General features: G+C 50.7%; 1 protein-coding gene and 1 long non-coding RNA gene across 2 annotated transcripts in view; one reads left to right on the forward strand and one right to left on the reverse strand.

Moving 5' to 3' along the window:
• The window catches only part of Ergic1 (endoplasmic reticulum-golgi intermediate compartment 1), a 100,899-nt gene that overhangs the window by 28,255 nt on the left and 52,910 nt on the right, over positions 1-19,734 (reverse strand). Inside the window, exons 3-5 of the mRNA XM_040748420.1 lie at positions 15,767-15,839; positions 5,203-5,297; positions 885-1,009 (exon numbers count right to left, since the gene is read on the reverse strand). Coding sequence (XP_040604354.1) covers positions 885-1,009; positions 5,203-5,297; positions 15,767-15,839 — 293 coding nt within the window. The remainder of the gene's footprint in view (positions 1-884; positions 1,010-5,202; positions 5,298-15,766; positions 15,840-19,734) is intronic.
• Positions 11,302-18,531, forward strand: LOC121141281. The gene is made up of 4 exons (XR_005878148.1): positions 11,302-11,448; positions 11,628-11,777; positions 14,323-14,587; positions 15,706-18,531. It is a non-coding gene; the product is annotated as an uncharacterized LOC121141281 (long non-coding RNA).

The following is a 19,734-nucleotide window of genomic DNA, read 5'->3' on the forward strand; positions in this document are numbered from 1 at the left end:
GACACTCCCAAGGCAATGCTGCTGCAGGTGCCCATTCAGAGTGTCCCCAACCTAAACCTATGACTTCCCACATCACTGTTCATTGCTGACTTCTACCGGAAGGCCTGTTGCCCAAAACTCTCTCCTTCAACCCCAGATGCACGTCTCCAAATTCTGGCTTAATATTTCCCCGAAGATACCTGCTGAGAATCAACCTTAGCAGAATTGAAGAGCTGATTGCCAGTCCCTCTCACAGAGCCCCTCTTTCCCAAGCTTCCTCAGATGCGAAAGAGCTGTGGAAGCAGGCACTCGGCAGGGTGTTTGGGTCCATGGGTGCATTACGTGCCACCCCCAATTCACAGCTAAGTCCTGCTGACTCTGTCCTCTTCCACTTCAGCTCTTGACCCCCTGCTAACCCCAGATAGCCCAAAGAGCAGACTATCTACTGGGCTGACCACAGATGGAAGGCAGTGAGGGACACGTCCTGGCTGTCTATCGCCACCTGCCTCAGAACCTCTCTCATCTGTTCACTGTGTTCCCAGAGCCTTTGTCTGTCTCTGGCACATTACAAACCTGGAATGAAACCCAACATGAGCTTGGTGACATGGGTGAAGCCACTATGGCATTATTACCATTACAGCTATAACCTCAGGTGGCCTGTGGGCCACTGCTTGCTTGGAGAGGAGGAGGAACTGAGACTTGAAGGCAGGCATTCTTGCTTCTCCAGCGAGGTGCAACCTTTCTGATCCCACCACTGGGGGCCTGAAATCCCAGGGAGTCCAAAGTCTACCCAGTTTCAGAGAGAATTACCAGGTAGTCACGTGCTGATTCTCAACTTGCTAGGGCTTTTGTGGGGGGTCGAGCGGGTAGGGAGCAGGAAAAGGGCCCAGGCGGTGTCTCCATACCTTGTTGATGCTGAATTGGCCTTCAAAGCGGCAGCCTGCTCCATTGTTCAGTGGGATCTTCATGGAGTTGTCGATGTGGCCCACTTCATGTCTACCCATCTCATCTTGGATGTCAAGCCCGACCACTGTGGAGGTCAAAGAGATCAGTCACAGACACACGCAGAGAGTGGGAACCGGCCCACTTCTACAGAAGCTTGATTCAGCCCTCCACGTATACAGTACCCGGCTAACCCAAGGCTACACAGAAAGAGCCAGCAGAGGAGAAAGTGGCTGCTTGGCTCAGAGGGAGCAGTGTCCTAAACATTCCCCCCTGCACCTGCTCCTCCACAAAGTTACAGCACTGGGTGAACAGGTCCAGGCATTCATTTGTTTCTCTCTCTCTCTCTCTCTTTCATTCACACCTACCCTTACTCAGCACCAAGTCCCATGCACCTGCCTAAGCACCAGAATGACATCATGGGAGCACAGGCCCTTTTATGAGGTTTAGTCCACACATGGGAGACCTATGGTCCCAGTGACAGTCTTGATTCCAACATCACTCTGTAGCCCCGCTGTGGCTCAGCTATTCTGCCCTGTAACCATGAGCAGGTTGCTCTACTGTGTTCGCTGACATGGTTCCAGGGTGCACAGGGAGAGGCTCTTATCCACCTTGGGAATGCAGCAAGCTTCTTGGCAGGCACACCAGAGGAAGCTTGACACAGAGAAAGAATAGATCTTTTTAAGTAAGCTATTTTAACGACAACCAGGCACAGAGGGAAAATGGGAACAGCCGAGTTCCTCAGTGGGTGTAGGGGAAGTATGTGCCAGCCAGTGTGGAAAGGCACGTGACATGGCCATCACAGATGATGCCACTGGTCTGTAATGAGAAAGCTAAAGAAATGCAAGCAATCCCTGCCTGACTCAATAGTTCCACTTGAAGCCAGCTTGCACAGACACTCATGCTTGGACATGTGCAAAAGGCCACCCCAGTCAGCCTTGATGGAAGCTGTGACAATTAGAAGCCACCCAAGTGCCTGTCAAAATGATGATGGCTGGTGGATTGGGTCTCATCTGCGATGAGAAGCAACAGGTAGAGAACACACTACCTGGCATGCATGGAGAGGCTGGTCCTGGGTCCCTGGAAGGCAGGCTACCCAACCTTCCTGTGACTCAGTTATCACAGGCTGGCTGTGGAGACCAGGAGACTCACAACAGCACTTGCTATGTGCTAAGCACATTGCTAAAGAGTTGTATGTAAGAACACGGGACCTGAACATTCCCTGTGGGGAAGATGATGTTATAACTATCCAGCCAACATCAGGGGAAACTGAGGCACAAAGAGCTCACAACTGAGAAGCAACAGAGCCTGCACAGGTGTCAGAGTGTCTTGCTTTGAGCTTATCCCCAGGCAGTGTCCAGAACACAGTTCTAATTCAGAACAGGCCTTGGCAGGAAAATAGCTGGTTATTATTTCTCTAATGGTGTAAGTAACTTTAAAAAAGCATTCTCTCTCTCTCTCTCTCTCTCTCTCTCTCTCTCTCTCTCTCTCTCTCTCTCTCTCTGTGTGTGTGTGTGTGTGTGTGTGTGTGTGTGTGTGTGTGTGTAAACTTCACAAAAGTTCTACAACATGTAGCGTTCTAGCTATCTGAGAAGAACACAGAAAGGGATACATATCCTAGTACATGTGCATCCTCAGGTACCCAAGTCTTGGGATGCTAAGTTCCCCCTGTAAAATGGAGGGGTATTTGTATTCCAGACCTGGCACCCTCTGGATCACTCACAAAGCCCAGTACAATGCAAATGCCTTGTAAGTAGCTGCCATCCTTTGGACCAGTTCCTTACAAAGGCCCATAGGATAGAGGCTTGGACTGCAGCCTCTGGTGCTTCCAGAAGGTGGTAAACCTTTAAGTGTGGGGCCTAGTGGGACATCCTTATTGTTACTAGGCTATACCCCTGAAGGGGACAGTGAAATCACTACCCTTTGTCCTCTCTCGTTTGCTTCTTTGATTTGAGGGGAACAGATCTGCCCACCCCATGTTCTCATCACACTATAGGACAATGTGACTGCCAATCACAGACTAAGATGTGCAACACCTGGCCCCCACACACATTTCTCTTCCTATGTTGGTGGTCTCTGGCATTTTACACTAACAAAACGATAACACAGAGACCCCCCTGCTATATTGTCTAGGAAGTAATGAGGGGAAGAAAATCTGCCCATTTTCAGGTCAAATGCAATGCATTTTTTTCTCTGAATGCTTTTGTCCCGTGGCTGTTGAGTCTATGGGTGTGAAACTGCACACACAGAGTGACTATGTGTATAGACATACACACTGAGAGGGAAAACAGGCCTCCACAGTCATCACAGGCTGCTTAGGGGGCAACAAAAAGGAACACAAAAGGAGTATTTTTGTGTTCTTAAAAAAATGTATCTATATTTCCCTCTGTACCAAAATTCTAAGTATGCACTTAACCACTGAGCTACAATTCTGTATTTTAAAGGTGTTCCTTGGAAATAATTCCTGTATTAGCTGTATAATGAACAGTAGTGTCATGGTCATGATGCATTTACCAGTGCTGGGAATGGAACCCAGGGCCTTAACATGCCAGGCAAGTGCTCTCTCTACCCCCTTGGCCACAGGCTAAGAATATTTTTTTTGAAAGCAGGATATGAGATGATACTGTAATATGACCTCAGCCATGTTCAGAAATGCACAGGAGGGAAGCCAAGGGGACAGAATGATGTCAGAATGTCCACAGACCCTGCCGTCAGCTGGTGGAATTATGGATGATTTCCTCTGTTTCTCTGTGTTTTCCAGAGATACAAAGATGAATGTGCATTTCTGTGTATAACAAAGTCTTTTTGTGTGTGTGAGTGGTACCGGAACCCGAGATCCCGAGCACACTGGGCACACCACTGGGCTACACCCTGCCCTGAAGGTCTTTGAAAGAAAAGCCACTGTGCTGAGCTCTGGTGGGTTCAAGTCATAGCCCCGCAGAGCTGGCGGAACCCATGGGACGCAGAGTACAAGGACTGGCCCAGCCAGCAGCCAGGATCGCCTGTCCTGTCCGAAGTCACGCTGTCTGGATCGGGGACTGAACCTAGAGCTACATCCCTGCAGTCCTTGTTCTGCTCCTCTATTCCTCTGGCCTGACTAAGAATTTCCCTCTTCACAGATACAGCCAGCTCCTGAAAGAGAGGCTGCCAGATAAGTTATTTTCCTAAGAAGAGGGGAAAAAAAATGAAAACATAAAAATAAATAAAAGTGACCTATTTCAACAGGTTCCCTGGCCCTGGGCCCAATGTGGGCTCAAAGCTGTGATGTCACTCTCACCCAAAGCAGGAACAGAGCTGAATGTCTCCCTGTCTCTGTCTGGGTCCACCCAGTGTTCTGTCCTTGCGGGCTGTACTCCTGAGCCATGTCCTGTGATCGGAAGGGAGGGGTGGGAGGAGGCCGAGTATCAGACTATGGACCCGGTGGGGCTGAGGGTTGGCTAGAACCGTCATTGCAGAGAAGATAACCCACCAGTCCGGCTAGGTACCATCTCATGGGAACCCCTGGTGCGAAAGGGGAAACTGAGATGACCAAGGTTTGTCTGGAAAAGGAGGTGGGGGCTGCCTCCAAATCTGACTTCCACTGTATTTTGTTTTATAGAAATAATTCTGTCTTGATTAAAACAATAAACAGAAGAGATCTGAAGTTAGAAAGGAAGATGCCAGGGAACCCTCTCACTGACAGTGTCCCAAGGGCTTCTGTAGCTGCGGGCTGTGCATGCTGGGGCTTGAGGTCCACTGGCATCTCACTTTAACTGCTCGAGAGGTCATGTGACTTCCACAGGAACCATCCTGTGGCCATCAGCTACTGATAGGGATAATAACAGCCCTGGCACGCTGCTAACAGATGAGGCAGATTTATGGTGCTACCACACTCCAGGGCATGCCGGATGCGAGCCTCAAACCATGCCTCAATGCACACACACCTGGGCTCATCCTTTTGCCTGGTCTGGTCCCATTCCTCTGTCTCTTATTGTTTCCTCTCTCCATAAGGCACTTGCTCAGGATCTTAGGGTTAATAAACCAGAGACTCCACTGCCCTGTGCCACCTGCACCAATGTAGTCACTCTACAGAGGTATATGAGAAGTCTTTGATTCCAGAAAACCTCCAAGTATATGCTTAATTATATTCATCTAAAAAAAAATAGGTGGGGGCTGTCATCAGCCATGTGTGATTTGCAGCTGGTGGCATGCATTTAGCTCATCCCAGATGGCTCACCACGTCTGCACACAGATCACCCACAGGGTGGCTGGCTGAAACAGAAGGCTATTTGGAATACTCACATTCACAGTGCAAATTGGGTAAACTGATGTTGAGACTGACGTCAATTTTGCCTCCGCTGTCCTTGTCTGGGTCATCGACGTAGAGCTCGTTCACCCTGAGGGACAGACAAGCACAGAAGCCCGGACTGAGATGGAAACACTGATCCTGCCACCTCACTTGGTGGTCAGTGCTCAATGACCCAGATACCCATGTGGGTACAACAGCATGCACATGCCCAGGTCCCGGGAGGTAGGGCTCCAGGCTCACATCCACCCTCCCACACGGCTTCACCAGGAAAGAGAGCAGTGACTTAAGAAGAGGAAGGGTCCAGGAAGAACATGTGGCCAGATTCTAGTTTAGATCCTGGCTCCAGCACTTTCTACAGTTCCCTCAATAAAGCCATCTATGGAATGGGAACAACACTGCCCATGTCTGATGAGGTGGCTGAACCGTAAAGAGAGAAATAGGGTGTCACCACGGCCCAGGGCCTGACACCAACAGGTACACAGCGCCTGCTGCCTGTTCTTCGGGAGCCCTCGTTATAAAGTTTCAGGGATGAAGTCCAGTCTCCCCCAGACCAGAGGGCTGTACTGAATTCTGAGGTGTAATCAAGTGTCACAAAGCTAAAGGCTTAAGCACAGTTGACCACGTAATTGCACAGTTCTTCCTCGCCTCTCCGCCTCTTCCACCCTCATACAGGACCCCTGTGGGTTTTATCGGGCCCGGCTGGCCAACCTAGTTGTTCCCATCTCAAGATCCTTCCTGTGACCACGTCTGTCATGTTCGCTGTGGCATATAGGGTAGCACATCCATAGACTGCAGGGGTGAATGATGAGATCATCATTCCATTGCCAGAGTTACAGGGCAGGTGGCCCTAGACAGTTACACCACGTCGCTGCCAGGGACAGTAGCAACACACATTCATTCAACAGTTTGGGGGGCATCTACTGCCTGCCAGGTTCCAGAAATGGTGTCAAGTCACACAGTCTCTGCATTCATCAGGCTCACAGGCAGAATCAGACCTCGCTCACCTCCTAACTGCCACAAGGAGGCATGTCGGTCTTTAAGATGACGAGAAGGTGTGGTCTTAGCACGGGGAGGGGAGCCCTACAGCATGTGCCAAGGCCCGAAGCAGAGAGGGACTGGGCTGACAGAGGGGCTGAAAGGGGGTCATGACAGATGCAGTGTGAGAGCCGAGGTGTGGTATTGTGACAGCTCGAGCAGCTGACTTGACACTGAGCACAGTCACAAGGTCAAGCTTGTGTCTCAGCAGGCTTGAGGCCTGGGGGAGCCACCATGTACCAAGGAGACCATACAGTGGGTGATTACAGTGGTCCAGAAACCATGGCTGCTGGGAGCAGGCAGAGCGTGCTGATGGGCATACATGGGGATGGGCCAAGGGAGGAATGTAAATGGATGCTTCCAGTTCCTTCCTTCCTCACTAAGCCAGGGAAGCAGTGAGGAGGGAGACAGGCTAGCTGCCCAGATAGTTCCACATGGTGAGGGGAAACCCCATCTCTAGGCCTGGCCTCAAAGGCTGCTAAACTGGTAAGTACAGAAGAAGGTCGATTGAACTATGCCAAACACTCATGGTTGGGGGCCAGGGATGCTGGTCAACAGACAGGAAGTTACAGATGACAGGAGTCCCGCTGCTATATGGCACAGGCACGGTGACTACAGCAACAACACATTGTGACTTTTTGTTTGTTTTTTTCTTCTTTTGAGGCAGGGCTTCTCTGTGTAGCCCTGGCTACCCTGGAAGTTCTGCAGACTGGCTGGCCCCGAACTCAGAGACCTGCCTGCCTCTGTCCCTCTAGTGCTGTGATTAAAGGTGTGCTCCTCCACCTCCTGGTGAGAAGAGATTTTAAAGGGTTCTCTCACAAAAGGCATAAATGTTTAAGGTGATGGACGTACTAACTAGATAAACTGATAATTTGGCAGTGTATCAAAATGTCACCTTGTACCCCATTTTGTCAATTAAAATAAAATAGGACTGAAGAGGTGGCTCAGTGGCTAACAGCACTCCAGGGACCCAAGTTTGGTTCCCAGCAACCATGTTAGGCAGCTCACAATGCTCAAGGGGAACTAGTGCCCTCTTCTGGCATCTATAAGCACCTGCCCTCACATGCACATACCCATATGTACAAATTTGCATGCACATATACACACACACTTTAAAATGATAAAAATTCTTTTTTAAAAAAGTCATAAAACAAACATTTGAAATAACCTACATAGTTAGATCTCTTGGGACAGTTTGTCCTGGAGGAGGACTCCCAAGGAGCCCTATGAATGACCAGCCATCTCGATGGGAAAGAACAGACCGGGCCCAGCAAGTGAATTTTGTTTCTACTAATTGAATGTGATACAGCCCATGTTTAATTTACAAGAACTGTGGCTCAGGGACACAGCCAGACACTGAACACCCAGCTCATTTTGCTGGGCAAAAGTGGAGAGGGGTACCCCCCTGGTACAATAAAGCATGAGGGGGGGCCTTGCATGGGGGACCTTGGTGGATCCCATGGTAGGTGAGGTTGACCAAGGCAGGGGGACAAACATGCCAGGCAGACAGAGCTTAAGTGAGAAGTTTTAATAGAAAGGGGAGGGAAGGGGCAAGGAAAGAGAGGAAAGGTAAAGAGACACACAGAGAGAAGAGGAGAGGAGAGGAGAGGGGAGGGGAGGGGAGGGGAGGAGGAGAGGAGAGGAGAGGAGGAGAGGAGAGGGAGATAGGAAAAGTCCTGCCTGCCCCAGGGAAACAGCAGGAAAGAGAGAGGGAAAAGAGAGAGTGGAAAGAGAGCGGGAAAGACTGGAGCAGGCAAAGAATGGAAAGAGAGAGTAAGTGGGCAGAGGTCTTTCTTTTAAAGGGGTCCTTTGCACCTGGGCTGACCAGAGTGCTGCCTGAGTGCATTCTGCCAGGTGACGGGCAGGCCAGCATAATGCCTGAATCCTCACACCCCCTAGTCAAGGAAGTCAGTATATACATTCATGCCGTCCTATATGTCCCATTTTAAAACCAGGAAACCAGGGCTCAGAGGAGGTGTGTTCCATCCCAAGAGCACACAGCAGAGCGACTGGGCTGGGCTCTCAGCTGAGGTCTACCTCATGCCCAAGTTTCCCAGGGCTACCCAGCGTCCTCTCCTTCTCCGCAGGGTCTAGGGCCAAGGACAGGGCGCGGGATGTGGAGAGGGTCTCGGAGGCTTATCCAAGCAGTGCTCAGAGCTCTAGCAAGTACTGTGCAGAGCCAGTGGGCAAGGAGCAAGCAGGCCATGTGAGAGTCAGTCAGAGGAGGATCCATTTCTGCCAGAGCTTTTCTTCCTTGACTCTTCAGCACCTGTTTCTCCCACGGCCTCAGTTCCAAAGGACTGTCAGTCTAGTAAGGACATTGCTGTGTGATTACCTGAACAGTGGCTCAGGCGAGAGAAAGCTTCCCTTCCCGAGAGACTCCTCCACAAGCGCTCACCTTTCCCACCCGGTAAGACCTGGACCTTTGTGCGTTGCTCAGGGATTACGGGGTGAGGTCATTCCCTGGCAATCCTGGGAGATGACCTCAGCAGAGTTAGGCAAATCCCAGGTGTGGCTCAGGTGAGCTCATTGCCCCAGGGAGGCTTCTCCCAGGCAGGGATCCCTGTCTCCTAGCCAGAAGAACTGGAGCGGGCAGCTGCCAGGGCTGAAGGGCCACACAGCACAAGGGGCCAAGGTGCCTGAGGGAGGACAAATGCATGGCCTGTGGCAATCTGGGCTGGTGGTTATGTAAGGCCAGAGCTGGCTACTCCCCCTGGCTGTATATGGTTCAGTCACCGCACCGCCTACTGATGAGGTCAGCAAGGCTGCCTTCTGTGTCCAAGGCAAATGTTCCAGGCCGGCTAGCTTCCTGCCACCCCAGGTGCAGCCTCACCCACAGCCACCTTGCAGGGTTGCCAAGGCTGACTGGCTCCACTGGATGGGGTTGAGCTGGTTTTAAGAGGCTGCCACAAATTAGCTCACCTCGGAGAAAAGAAACATTCGGTGGGCACACTACAGTTTAGGGACTTATTGGCCTGACAGCCTGTGGGCTATCCTCCTGCCTCTGCCACTTAGAAGCTGAGGTACCTGGGGCAGGTGCTTCATCTCTCAAACCCCGTTTCTTCATCAGAAAAACTGGAGCAGTCCCAGGTGAAGTTTAAAATAGGGAAACTATGACAATAGAGGTCTCAAGAATGGTAGTAGGCGGGGTGCACAGGAGCTTTCTAGATGGCAGAAATCTATCATGGCTCAACTAAGATGATGGCTAGGAGGGTGACCTCAACTTTTGGACTTGTGCATCTGCTGGAAGTCATACATGCTTCAACAAAAAGAAACCAATGAGGGAAGGAGGTGGAAGAAGGGAGGAGAAGGAGAAAGGAAATGAGCAAGGATTCTCAACAGCTCTTAGGGCTACTGAAGGTCAGGCTGAAGCTTCAGGCTGCTCAGGCCAGGAGATAAATTGATGATAGATAGATAGATAGATAGATAGATAGATAGATAGATAGATAGATGGATGGATGGATGGATGGATGGATGGATGGATGGATGGATGGATAGGTAGATGGATAGATGATAGATAACGCATAGATGGTAGATAGATAGCAGGATAGATGATAGATAACAGACAGATAGATGATAGACAGACAGACAGACAGAACAAGCACATGTCTCATTTTCTCTCCAGGGCTGACCACAGGCTCTGCTTGGCAGAGAAAACACAATGCCAAGGAGTGCGCAAGCTGCCAAGGTTGACCTCCTGGCTGCAGTACCTCAGGGCTGATTGACCTTGGACAATGGCTTGATCTTCAACAGCCTCAGTTTCCCTAGAAATAAGCTGGGTCTTTCACAATACTTGATTCTCCATTTTTATAGGATTTCTATCCTTGGGTTCAACTAGTTGAAGATAAAAAAAATCTCAGAAACAGAAACTGAGTCTGTATGGGACACACACGACTTCTGTCCTTGTTCCTTAGATTATACATAAGTGCCACAACTATGTGCACAGCACGCACTGTGGGCTAAGGTAAGTCATCTGGAGGGGGGAGTGGGCCTAAAGTAGATGGAGGAGGTGCAGAGGTGACATGAGAACACCACACTCTCTAGGGTCCCAGCAACCCTTAATGTTCTGATATATCAACAATGAGATTGCTAAGGTGGCCGATGAGAACAAGGGAGTGTTGAGCACAGTCTTACTATAGACTGGATGCTCAGTCTCTAGCCATTATCTTTATTGTTAATACCAACATTTAATGAGCTAAAATAACAGGGACAATGATGGTCTCCATTGCAAGATGTTGTGGTGAAGGTCAAATGCATTATGCATGTTAGAGACGTAGCACAGCCCAGTATATTCTGCCCCATGAAAAACGCTGGGAGATGCCCCAGCCCTGAGCTCCAGGCCACACTGGGGACAACAGTGGGTTTTTGCATGTGGCATCCCTGTAACACAACAAGCCAGTGCTGGACAGGATTACTGTGTCTTCAGTAAGGAGCACAAATGACTGGCTGAGTTCACACAGGCTGCAGGAGGCAGAGGAGGATGCTACCAAGGCAGTGTCCTGCATTTTCCATTGTGTTACACCGTCAGTATGGAGAGGACAGGGATCCCTGGAAAGCAGGACATCCCCCAGGGAGATGGGTGATGCAGGTGTCGCTGTCTTTTCTGATAATCTTCAGATGGCCACCCTAGGGCCTCAGGAACTATAGAACAAGGAGGCCCTTAGGTCCAAAGGCTTTCTGCTCTACAAACCTCCCTGTTACCTCCTCCTCTCACACTGGAGGAAGCAATGATGACTGAGACCCCCCCACACACACACCAGGATAGGACTCTTGGGTGAGTTCTGTGGAATGAACACAAACTTGGGGGTGCACAGGAGAATGTGGGTGGAGGTTCTCAGGAGTCCCGGGAAGAGGAAGGGTGTGTGCTGGAGGAGGGGTGGGGGCACATTCCAGGTGGGAGACACCAGCCAGCAGCACTGCATGGCCTGAATGCATGGGGAGGAGGTGGGTGAGAATTGGCCTTGTACGGACAGAGGATGAAAGGGTTGGGAGGTATTGGTGGGGGGGATGTAGGTGGAATGCAGGCGAAGGCCTTGAGATTCTAGGCTGAGGTGGGGAGTCTGATGACATCTATGGAAAACAATTTTATTTGCTTTTAGAAGAGCACTTGAATAGTTCGGATTCCTGCCCAAGGTTGCTGGCCTCCATGCCTAACAATCTGATCAAATGGAAACTTCCATGCAGTGGGGAAGCTGCTGTAAAAGGTAGGGTGAGAGCAGGAGGGAGGGTGACCGGTAAGCCGCAGACCCTTGGCTTTTAAACCCCGACTTCCGTAGTGAAAGGAAAATGACTGCCTAACAGATAGATGCCCTCCACAGCCAGCCGCCTACTCCTTACCAGGGCCCGCCGCTCAAGTTCTCTCCTCTCCAAACCCACTTTTCAGGGGTGATCTTTCTGAACAATGAATCTGCCATGCTGAGCCCAGGAGCCTTCGAGCCTCCCACTGCTAAGGACGAGGCCTGGATGCTCTACAATGTAACATCTTAGTTCCACCAGTCCTGGCCACAATCAAGACTCAGTTCAGGGGTGTCAGGTAGGAAGGAGCCCCCACTCTTCCTTTGGCTAAGCTCCTAGTCTCCCCAATTTTGGCTCAGTAGAGGGACATGTCAGGACCCAGCTCAAGGTAACTTCTGAGCTCCTACTTCCTGAGTGGCCTCTTCCAGCTTGCTATCTTAACTCTACAGGAGAGCCCTGAGCCAGTCTTCTGGTCAATAGGTTTTAAACTTAATTTGGTATCACTACTGTGTGTGTGTATGATGTGTGTGTGTGTGTACACACAGGGAGGTCAGGGGACAAGTCTGTTGAGTGGACCCAACCTGGCTTCTGAGTTCTGCATAAGTACATGCAGAATTCTGCCCACTGAGGCATCAGCTCTAATCATCAGTAATTCTGACCAAAAAAGCCAAGGCTCTAGAACATGCCCTGCAGAGATGGGTGAGATGATGGGGTGCTCGGACTGTGGATGTCCACATGACTTAAGACTCTGTTTCTCCCCTTTTACTAACTTTATGGGTTTTTAGCTGTTTGGTGCCTCAGTTTCCCCCAGAAACTCAAGGGTGTATTGTGACAAATTTTGAGGCAACCATTGCAAGACACTGACCTGGGCATATGAGCCTAGCATGTGGCTACTTACAATACCTAGAAAGCACCATAAGGTATATTATGTTAGAAACAACTGGTGGAGGGTCTGAGCAGCTACATTTTTTAAAAAATCATAAACCCTACCAAGTGAGTAACTATTAATGTCTTTAGGACTTGGCAATCAAGGGCTAGCCACTTTCTGAGAGGTGGGTATGCCCCTGGATACATTGAACCTCTGAATATCCCAGGAGACACCTTTTTTTTCATTCTGGTCAACACTCTGGCCAAAGCCCAGGTCAGGAGCCAAGCACCCATCAAACCTCCCGTCTCTCACTCAGCGGGGCAGAATGAGCATCTCACCATACTGTCAAACACAGGCCAGGGCTGCAGTGCTGACCCAGTCAGCGGTGACCTCATTTCCGTAGGTTATATACATTGTCATGGCAAGAGGAATCCGCTGACCCACTGTGTGTGGTCTGTCACAAAGCCACCAGACAGGACCAGTAGCCGCCCCAAAAGAGAATGAACTCTCCTTCAGTTTCTCCCCGTCCTATGCTTCCTGGGCCAGGATGAATTCTCCTTCAGTTTTCCCTATCCTATGCTTTCTGGGCCAAGTTGCTTCTGTTAAAGAAAAGAGCTCAGCGTGAACAACACAACCATTTGTAGGCTGCTGTGTGAAGTCTTGGGCTTGCCTGGACCCTGGTGAGGAAGGACAGGGAGGGAGGTAGCAGGGAGCAGTCAATGGGCCAGGTTCAAGCCTTCTTGGCCCTCTTCCTTCCTCATGGGACCACAGCATCCAGGAGGCAGGAAGAGGAAGTCCCTGAGCAGGGGAGGGGAGGAGAGGGCATAGGGAACACACTGTGCTCTGCCACTAACAGCCCTGCCCTAGGTAAACAGTAGGCAAAGTCCACCGTCAGGGCCTGCTTGAGCAGCCCGGCCTGCTACACAGCTTTCGCAGGCCCAAGCTCTGACATCAAGAGTCACTTGTATGTGGCCATACCTCAGTGCCACAGGCACGCCCTCACTGGGCTGAGCTGACTAAAGCTTCCTCAAGTGTTACAGGGTACACAAATCCACCAAGAGACAGGGTCTGACTGATGGCAGAGTTCATAGGCCTTGGGTTAAGTATCCTTTAGCCAGGTCACCTTGCTCCGTCTTCCTAAAACACCGGGTCCACCCATCTAACTGTCCTATCCCCACCCGCTCCTCACTAACTAGCTCCACCCCACACCACTGTTTCCTCAGAGCACCTCCCACAACTCACTTATGGTTTAGCAACGGTTTATAGCATTTACATTTTATTATATAATCTAGCAACATGAAGACAGCTTAAAGTAGGTGGGAAGACTATACCACTGTGATCTCAGGATTCAGGAGGAAGCTCTGGGCCACATAGTAAGACCTCCATCCCAGAAAACAAAACAAAAACAAAAGCAAGGGGCTGGAGAGATGGCTCAGTTGTTAAGAGCGTTGCCTGCTCTAGCAAAGGACCCAGGTTCAGTGGCCAGCATTCCATGGTGGCTCACACCCTCTGTAACCCCAGTCCTAAGAGATCTATCCAATGCTTTCTTCTAGCCTTGGGGGAAACTATGCATGCACATAGTACACAGACAGACATACATGCAAACACTCATACATATAAAATAAAAACAAACAAATCATTAAGGAAAGAACAAAAAGCTATACACAAGACGATTATGGGTAGCTTTTATGTAAATGATATGTAGATTTTATGTAAATGAGACAGAAAGGACTGAAATGTTGGGCTTCTGTGGTGAGGGTCCCAGAAACAAACTGAAGGAAAACTGGGGGAACAACTACAGTCTAGTTGGTCTGCCTGTGTCCACATCCAGCAGGAGAGAGCTTTCGGAGACCACAGTCAAAGCGGAAACACTGTTAACGAAGCAATTACAGGACTGTGGCCCAACCTACCCTGGCCTTTACATCCCTGCTTGCCCACTCTGCGACAGTCAAGCCCGTCTCTCTATTCTTCACAGACCCCAAGCAATTCCTGCCTCAGGGCCTTAGCACCGGCTGCTGCTTCTGTTCCCAACGCTGAAGCTGCCTGCCTGCGCACCTGCACCTTGCTGCTGTCACCTACTTAGAACACACCACCCTGGAGAGTGGCCTCCATCCCAGAGGAGAGCACAGCCTCCAGAGGCCAGAAGATGCCTACCCAGCACATTGTCAGTGTATTCCAGTGCTTCATGGTCTCCGGCTCCCACCTCTAGCTTGTGACAAGACTAATCCCCGGGAAACACGGTAACATGCTTCTCATGGTCACAGCCACCTGTCAGTGACTGTGGGACACAAACCCTGCTCTGACCTCTACATGGCCTCCTGTCATGAAAAGCAAAGCTTTTCCAAAGTTGGAAGTGAAGTTTGAGTTTGATCTACTCTCACACATTCGACTCAGAGAGGTTCAGTAACTTTCCCGGGGTCACACAGCAAAGCAGCATCCTGGTTCTGTGTCTCCTAATGCCTCACCTGATGCTCTTTCCACAGGCCCCAGAAGCTCCCCAGGTTAAAAACAGGGTCAAAGTGACAGGGAGGAAGATGTTCCTACACCAGTGGCAGGCGGGAAGCTCCCTCCAGACGTGAGCTAAGAGGAGTGGGCCAAGCTTCTCCAGGGCTCAGGAGCCACCACACTCTGCCATTGTGGGCAAGCACCTCTACCCCTCACAACCTCAGTTTCTCTCATAAGATGGGGGCTACTTGGGAGCAAAGATAGCAACAGCCAGCTGAAGCCATGACGCCTGTTTTTAGCTTCCTATTGTCTTGTGGCTGAGAAGAAAGCAAAGGAAACTAAGACATTCCATAAGTAGAAAAAGAAAATTCCAAGGCTAGGCAGGAGAAGGGGGTGTAAGGGCCCAGCCCCATGACAATTCCACAAATTGTAAACACAGTGACAAAGAGGCTTTGAAGCCTGAGGCCAAGGCCCAAGGCAGGAGGGTTACCGGGCTGTGGGGGACAGCTAATTCTGGAATCAGGGGTGGGTGACTGGTGCCAGTTGCCAGGAAACCCAGGCTGACTCCTGAGAGTGAGCCTGAGAAATGAGAGGGGCACCTCACCCTCTGTTAGGAAGCCACCTGGGCCCCTGAGCGCTTCCTGCTACAACACCAAAGGACTCACGGAAAACCCACTGGCCAAACCCGGGACCAGTGGTGATGGTGATGATGGTGGTGGTGGTGGTGGTGATGGTGTGTGTGTGTGTGTGTGTGATTGTTCAGTCTGTGGACCTGGGAACCCCGGGGTCCAAAGGGGGACAGAGGGCTCTGACAAGGTGACGCTCACTCGTACTCCAAGCTCTAGCCCTTTTATGCTGTCACATACTTGGAAATAGAAGCAAGCCAGTTGCAAGGCTTCCATCCCTTTTCCAGATTCCACCCTCTTCTCGTCTGGACCCCAGAAAGCCAGTTGCCCCAGGGAAAAACAACTTACACTTCTGTGGTGATGAATCCGGTGAGCTCTGACAGGAAGAGGAAGAGGATGAAGAGGCAGCAGCAGATGGAGACTGTGGAAACACGGAGTCAGCGTTAAGGGTGCAGGATGCTCCAGGTAGGAGGCCAGTCCTCCATGCCCCTCCCACCACAGGGGCGGAAAACTGCTTAGAGGTCCCGGCATGCACACAGGGTGAGGATACCTTCCCAGAGACCATCAAAGCCCCCTCTTACTCATGACTTAAGTGTGTCCCCTTTTAACTTGTGGCCTCAGTATAAGTCCCCCAGAAAGTCGCCATTGACCTGACTCTGAGGTCAGGGTGGGCCTCAGAACACAGGCAACAGACTCTGCTAGGCTCCTAAAGATCTCTTTGTATGCTGGTGCACCACGAGGGACTCTGTCCACAGTGAACATCTGGGAGATACCGTGTGACTATCTGGATTCCTGGCTTCTGTGAAACACATGGCCCCTGTCCCACAGCCTGCCACTGTCTGTCCCTCTGTCTACAGCCAGTGCCCACCTGGGCATTGTTCGATGTGATAACGGTGAGGGCGGAATCAGCAGAAGCCATATGGCGGTTTGGGCTCGCTTCCCAGGTTACTGATATGCACAGCCCTGCCCTGATGCTAGTCAGGGGTAGTGGGTCACCGCACCTGTCAACCAGCAGTCACCAGAGGGGCAGCTAACACACCAGAGAAGCTGCCAGGCTGAGCTGAGGTGTGCCATAGACTGGAATTGGCCATTTCTATTTATGTTACTTTGAAATTACAGCAGGACTGCTGGGACACAAATCGGCATGTCACAGTAGAGACGCAACTCTGTCCATGTCCATCTGTGTGTTTGCCACCTACCTAACTTCCTATCTGTCTTCAGGAAGGACCAGTGTTTACTGAGCACTTATTACATGCCCATGATGATGCATTAACAAACCACTCCATCATGACACCATGGCACCAGCCTGATGGGAGCTCTGGTGTAAAAATGCAGGCTGAGGGAGAAGGGACTGGGTCCCCTTATCCTCTACGGTCAAGGCATCCAGAAAGACTCTGAGAACTTGGTCTTCAAGGGAAAGAAGGAACACAGAGACGGGGACTGGAATACTTTGAACATCTGCCCCACTTCGAAGAAGCTGTATGGGGTATGACATTTAAAGGCCTTACTTTGGGGTAAAATAGGGAATATGTACATATTATAAACAAGAAAAAAAGTTATAACTAGGCACACAAGCACATTAAAAATGTTAATATACATAAACATCACACCAATAAATTATGTTATATGTATTATATAACACATACACACACACACACACACACACACACACACACACACACGTATATGTTGGCAGGCCTGGTGACACACATCTAAAAGCCCAGCATTCAGGAGCAGAAGAACTCAGGTGAGAAGGACTGCCCAAATTTCAAGGCTGGCCTAGACTACACAGCAAGTTCCAGGCTAGCCAGGACAGTCTCTCAGAAGCAAAACAAAAAGTATATATCCACATACATAGATGCAGACGTACCTAATGCAGATATGTGTACTTTGAGCCCCTGTTCACTTAAGCCAATACCCTCTTTCTGCCATGCTTCAAACACTCAGCAATCTGTAAACAGGTCCCAGCTCACACAGTGGCCTTGTTTTGCATGGAGATTAAGTTCAAATATCCTTTCCAGCTGTGGAATGAGTCCCCAGAGTGGCTCAGCTACTGATCCAGGTCCTGGCTCCTGGTCTCTCTGCCCTACAATGGTGGTTACTGCCTCTTGGGAAAGACCCTGCCAGCAGGCACAGCATCCTGCAGCTGTGCCCTTCTGTCCAGTGCCACCCAGGCATCATTTTGTCCACACCAGCCCAAGTGGATGCTGCACTATATGACACAAGGAGGGTTTCCGAAGGTCATTGCTCATTTTAGGATGAATGTTGGTCCTCTAGCTGCCCTCCCTGCTCCATGCCTGCGGATACACCCCAAGACTTACTCAAGACTTGGTCCAAAGCCTGGTTAACCCAGCAGGTAGACAGGACCCATGTACTTCACTGTGTAAGTGCACCTAAATCCTGTCTCAGACTGGGGAGCCAGAGGTGAGGTCTGGGTACCACTGTAACCTCAGTGCCCAACACGGTGTTGGCTCAGAGAAGGCACAGTTAGAAACCATGAAAGCAGGTAGCAAGTATTCCAACCAAGGCCTTCAGATCACAAAGGCTGGATGAGGGCTTTCAATCCATGTTTGGGCAAGGCTTGGAGGCTCTCTGACTCCAGACTTCTAAAACTGACTCAGGCCCTGGGCAGTAGGAATGTAACCCCAGGAGATGCTTGCTAGTAAGAAGCCGGGTGCTGCCAAGTTGAAGGGGGCAAGACCTGAGACCTTACAGCCTGCAAGAAAGTCAAGGAGTCTGTCCAAGGTCACATAGCCGGGTAAGGGAGGAGGCAAAATCCAAAGGCTGACGTTCAAGCCCCAGAATTTTGCTGTCTCCTTCAGCTATTAATAGCAGTCGTCCCACAGCGTAATGCAATGGTGCAGGCCTGAGCTGGCCTGCCAGGCTCGGCTGTATGAGCCTCAAGGACGAGGACCGAAGCCCATTCATCAGCACTGTCCCAGCACTTGGCACAGGGCCTGGCCCTAGGTCCAGCTTAATAAATATTTGTGCACTAAATGGTAGCTAGGGGCTGGCTTCCCATGTCTCAGACCTTCCCCTCGTGTGGTGAAATGCTCATCATACCACGTTCCTGAGAGCTGCCAGGCAGAACTTTCTAAACAGTTGAAAATGTACATCCCCTTGACTCGGTGCTCCTTTACCCTGGAGAGCTACCTCACAGGAATGGCCACAGAAGATTCCAAGACTTGGCAAGGATATCTGTATGGCAATAGGCTATAATCAGGCTGGCTACCCTCAGTGCCACAGGCCAGCCAGCAGGGACACAGGAGATGGCTGGATAGAAGGCAGAGCTGTTGATGGAGGTGGGAAAGGTGTATCCGGTGTTCAGTAACAGAGACATGGGGGGGAGGGCACAGCTGGCCCTAGTGTGCAGGACAGGGGTACAGGGTACATACCCAATTGCCCAACAGGTTGGATAAGGCAAGACTGGAGAAATCTGCAGGGAGGCTGAGCTGCTATGTGGCAGCAGGAGCCTCATTTCTCATAGTCTAAGCAAGTCTTTTTTCTACTGGGGGGAAGGAAGCACCGAGCTACCTGGTTTCTTGGGTGACATATTCCTGTGTTAGCTGTTGGCTACGAGGAGTCACTTATGCACTGAGGGCTCATGTGCCCCACCCACTTGCCCAGGGACACACAGATGCTACATAGGAGGATGAAGCCAGCTAGCTTTTCCTGACAGGAAGGCCTGCGAGCTCCCAGGCAGTGTTCTCTTCTCCACAAAGAAGGTACATGCTGCTTTAAGAAACCCAGCTAGAGGGAGGGCTAAAGAGCTAGCTGGAGCTGTAGGGATCTCCAAGGTCACCAATCTACCTGAGAGTGGACTCCAGGCTGATCACCCGGCCTCTGTTCATACTGCAAGGCTGGGGCAGTTGTGAGATTCTCTGTCCGATACCAAGCATGTGGGGCGGGGGGCACTCAAGACCTAATCTTGACTGTCCCTTCTGTAAACAGTGACATTTTGGATGAGTCACTTCCCCTCTGAGCACTGGAGACGTGAAGCCGAAGTGTTGCCACTTACTCAGTGGTGACTTTGATTTGTTCTGAGTACTATTTTGGGGGACCTTTTCAGTTGTGGAACAGTAATGGATGCAAAGCCAGGACGGTGCCCACACAGCTTCTCCTGGATGCCCCTGTCACACTTCGTCAGCGTGGAGGAACTCGTGCCGTTGCCGTGCTCCTAGCTCTGCCATAGCCTTTACTCAGGCTGCACTGGCTTTTCCCAGGAAGGCTGTTTCTGTTCTGGGGACAGAGCCTGGACTCTGCCACGCATTTACTCCTCCTAAGTCCTTCTAGAATCTGTGGTAGTCCATCCCTCC

Source organism: Mesocricetus auratus, unplaced genomic scaffold, assembly GCF_017639785.1.
Source record: "Mesocricetus auratus isolate SY011 unplaced genomic scaffold, BCM_Maur_2.0 Super-Scaffold_100007, whole genome shotgun sequence".
Classification (NCBI taxonomy): domain Eukaryota; kingdom Metazoa; phylum Chordata; class Mammalia; order Rodentia; family Cricetidae; genus Mesocricetus; species Mesocricetus auratus.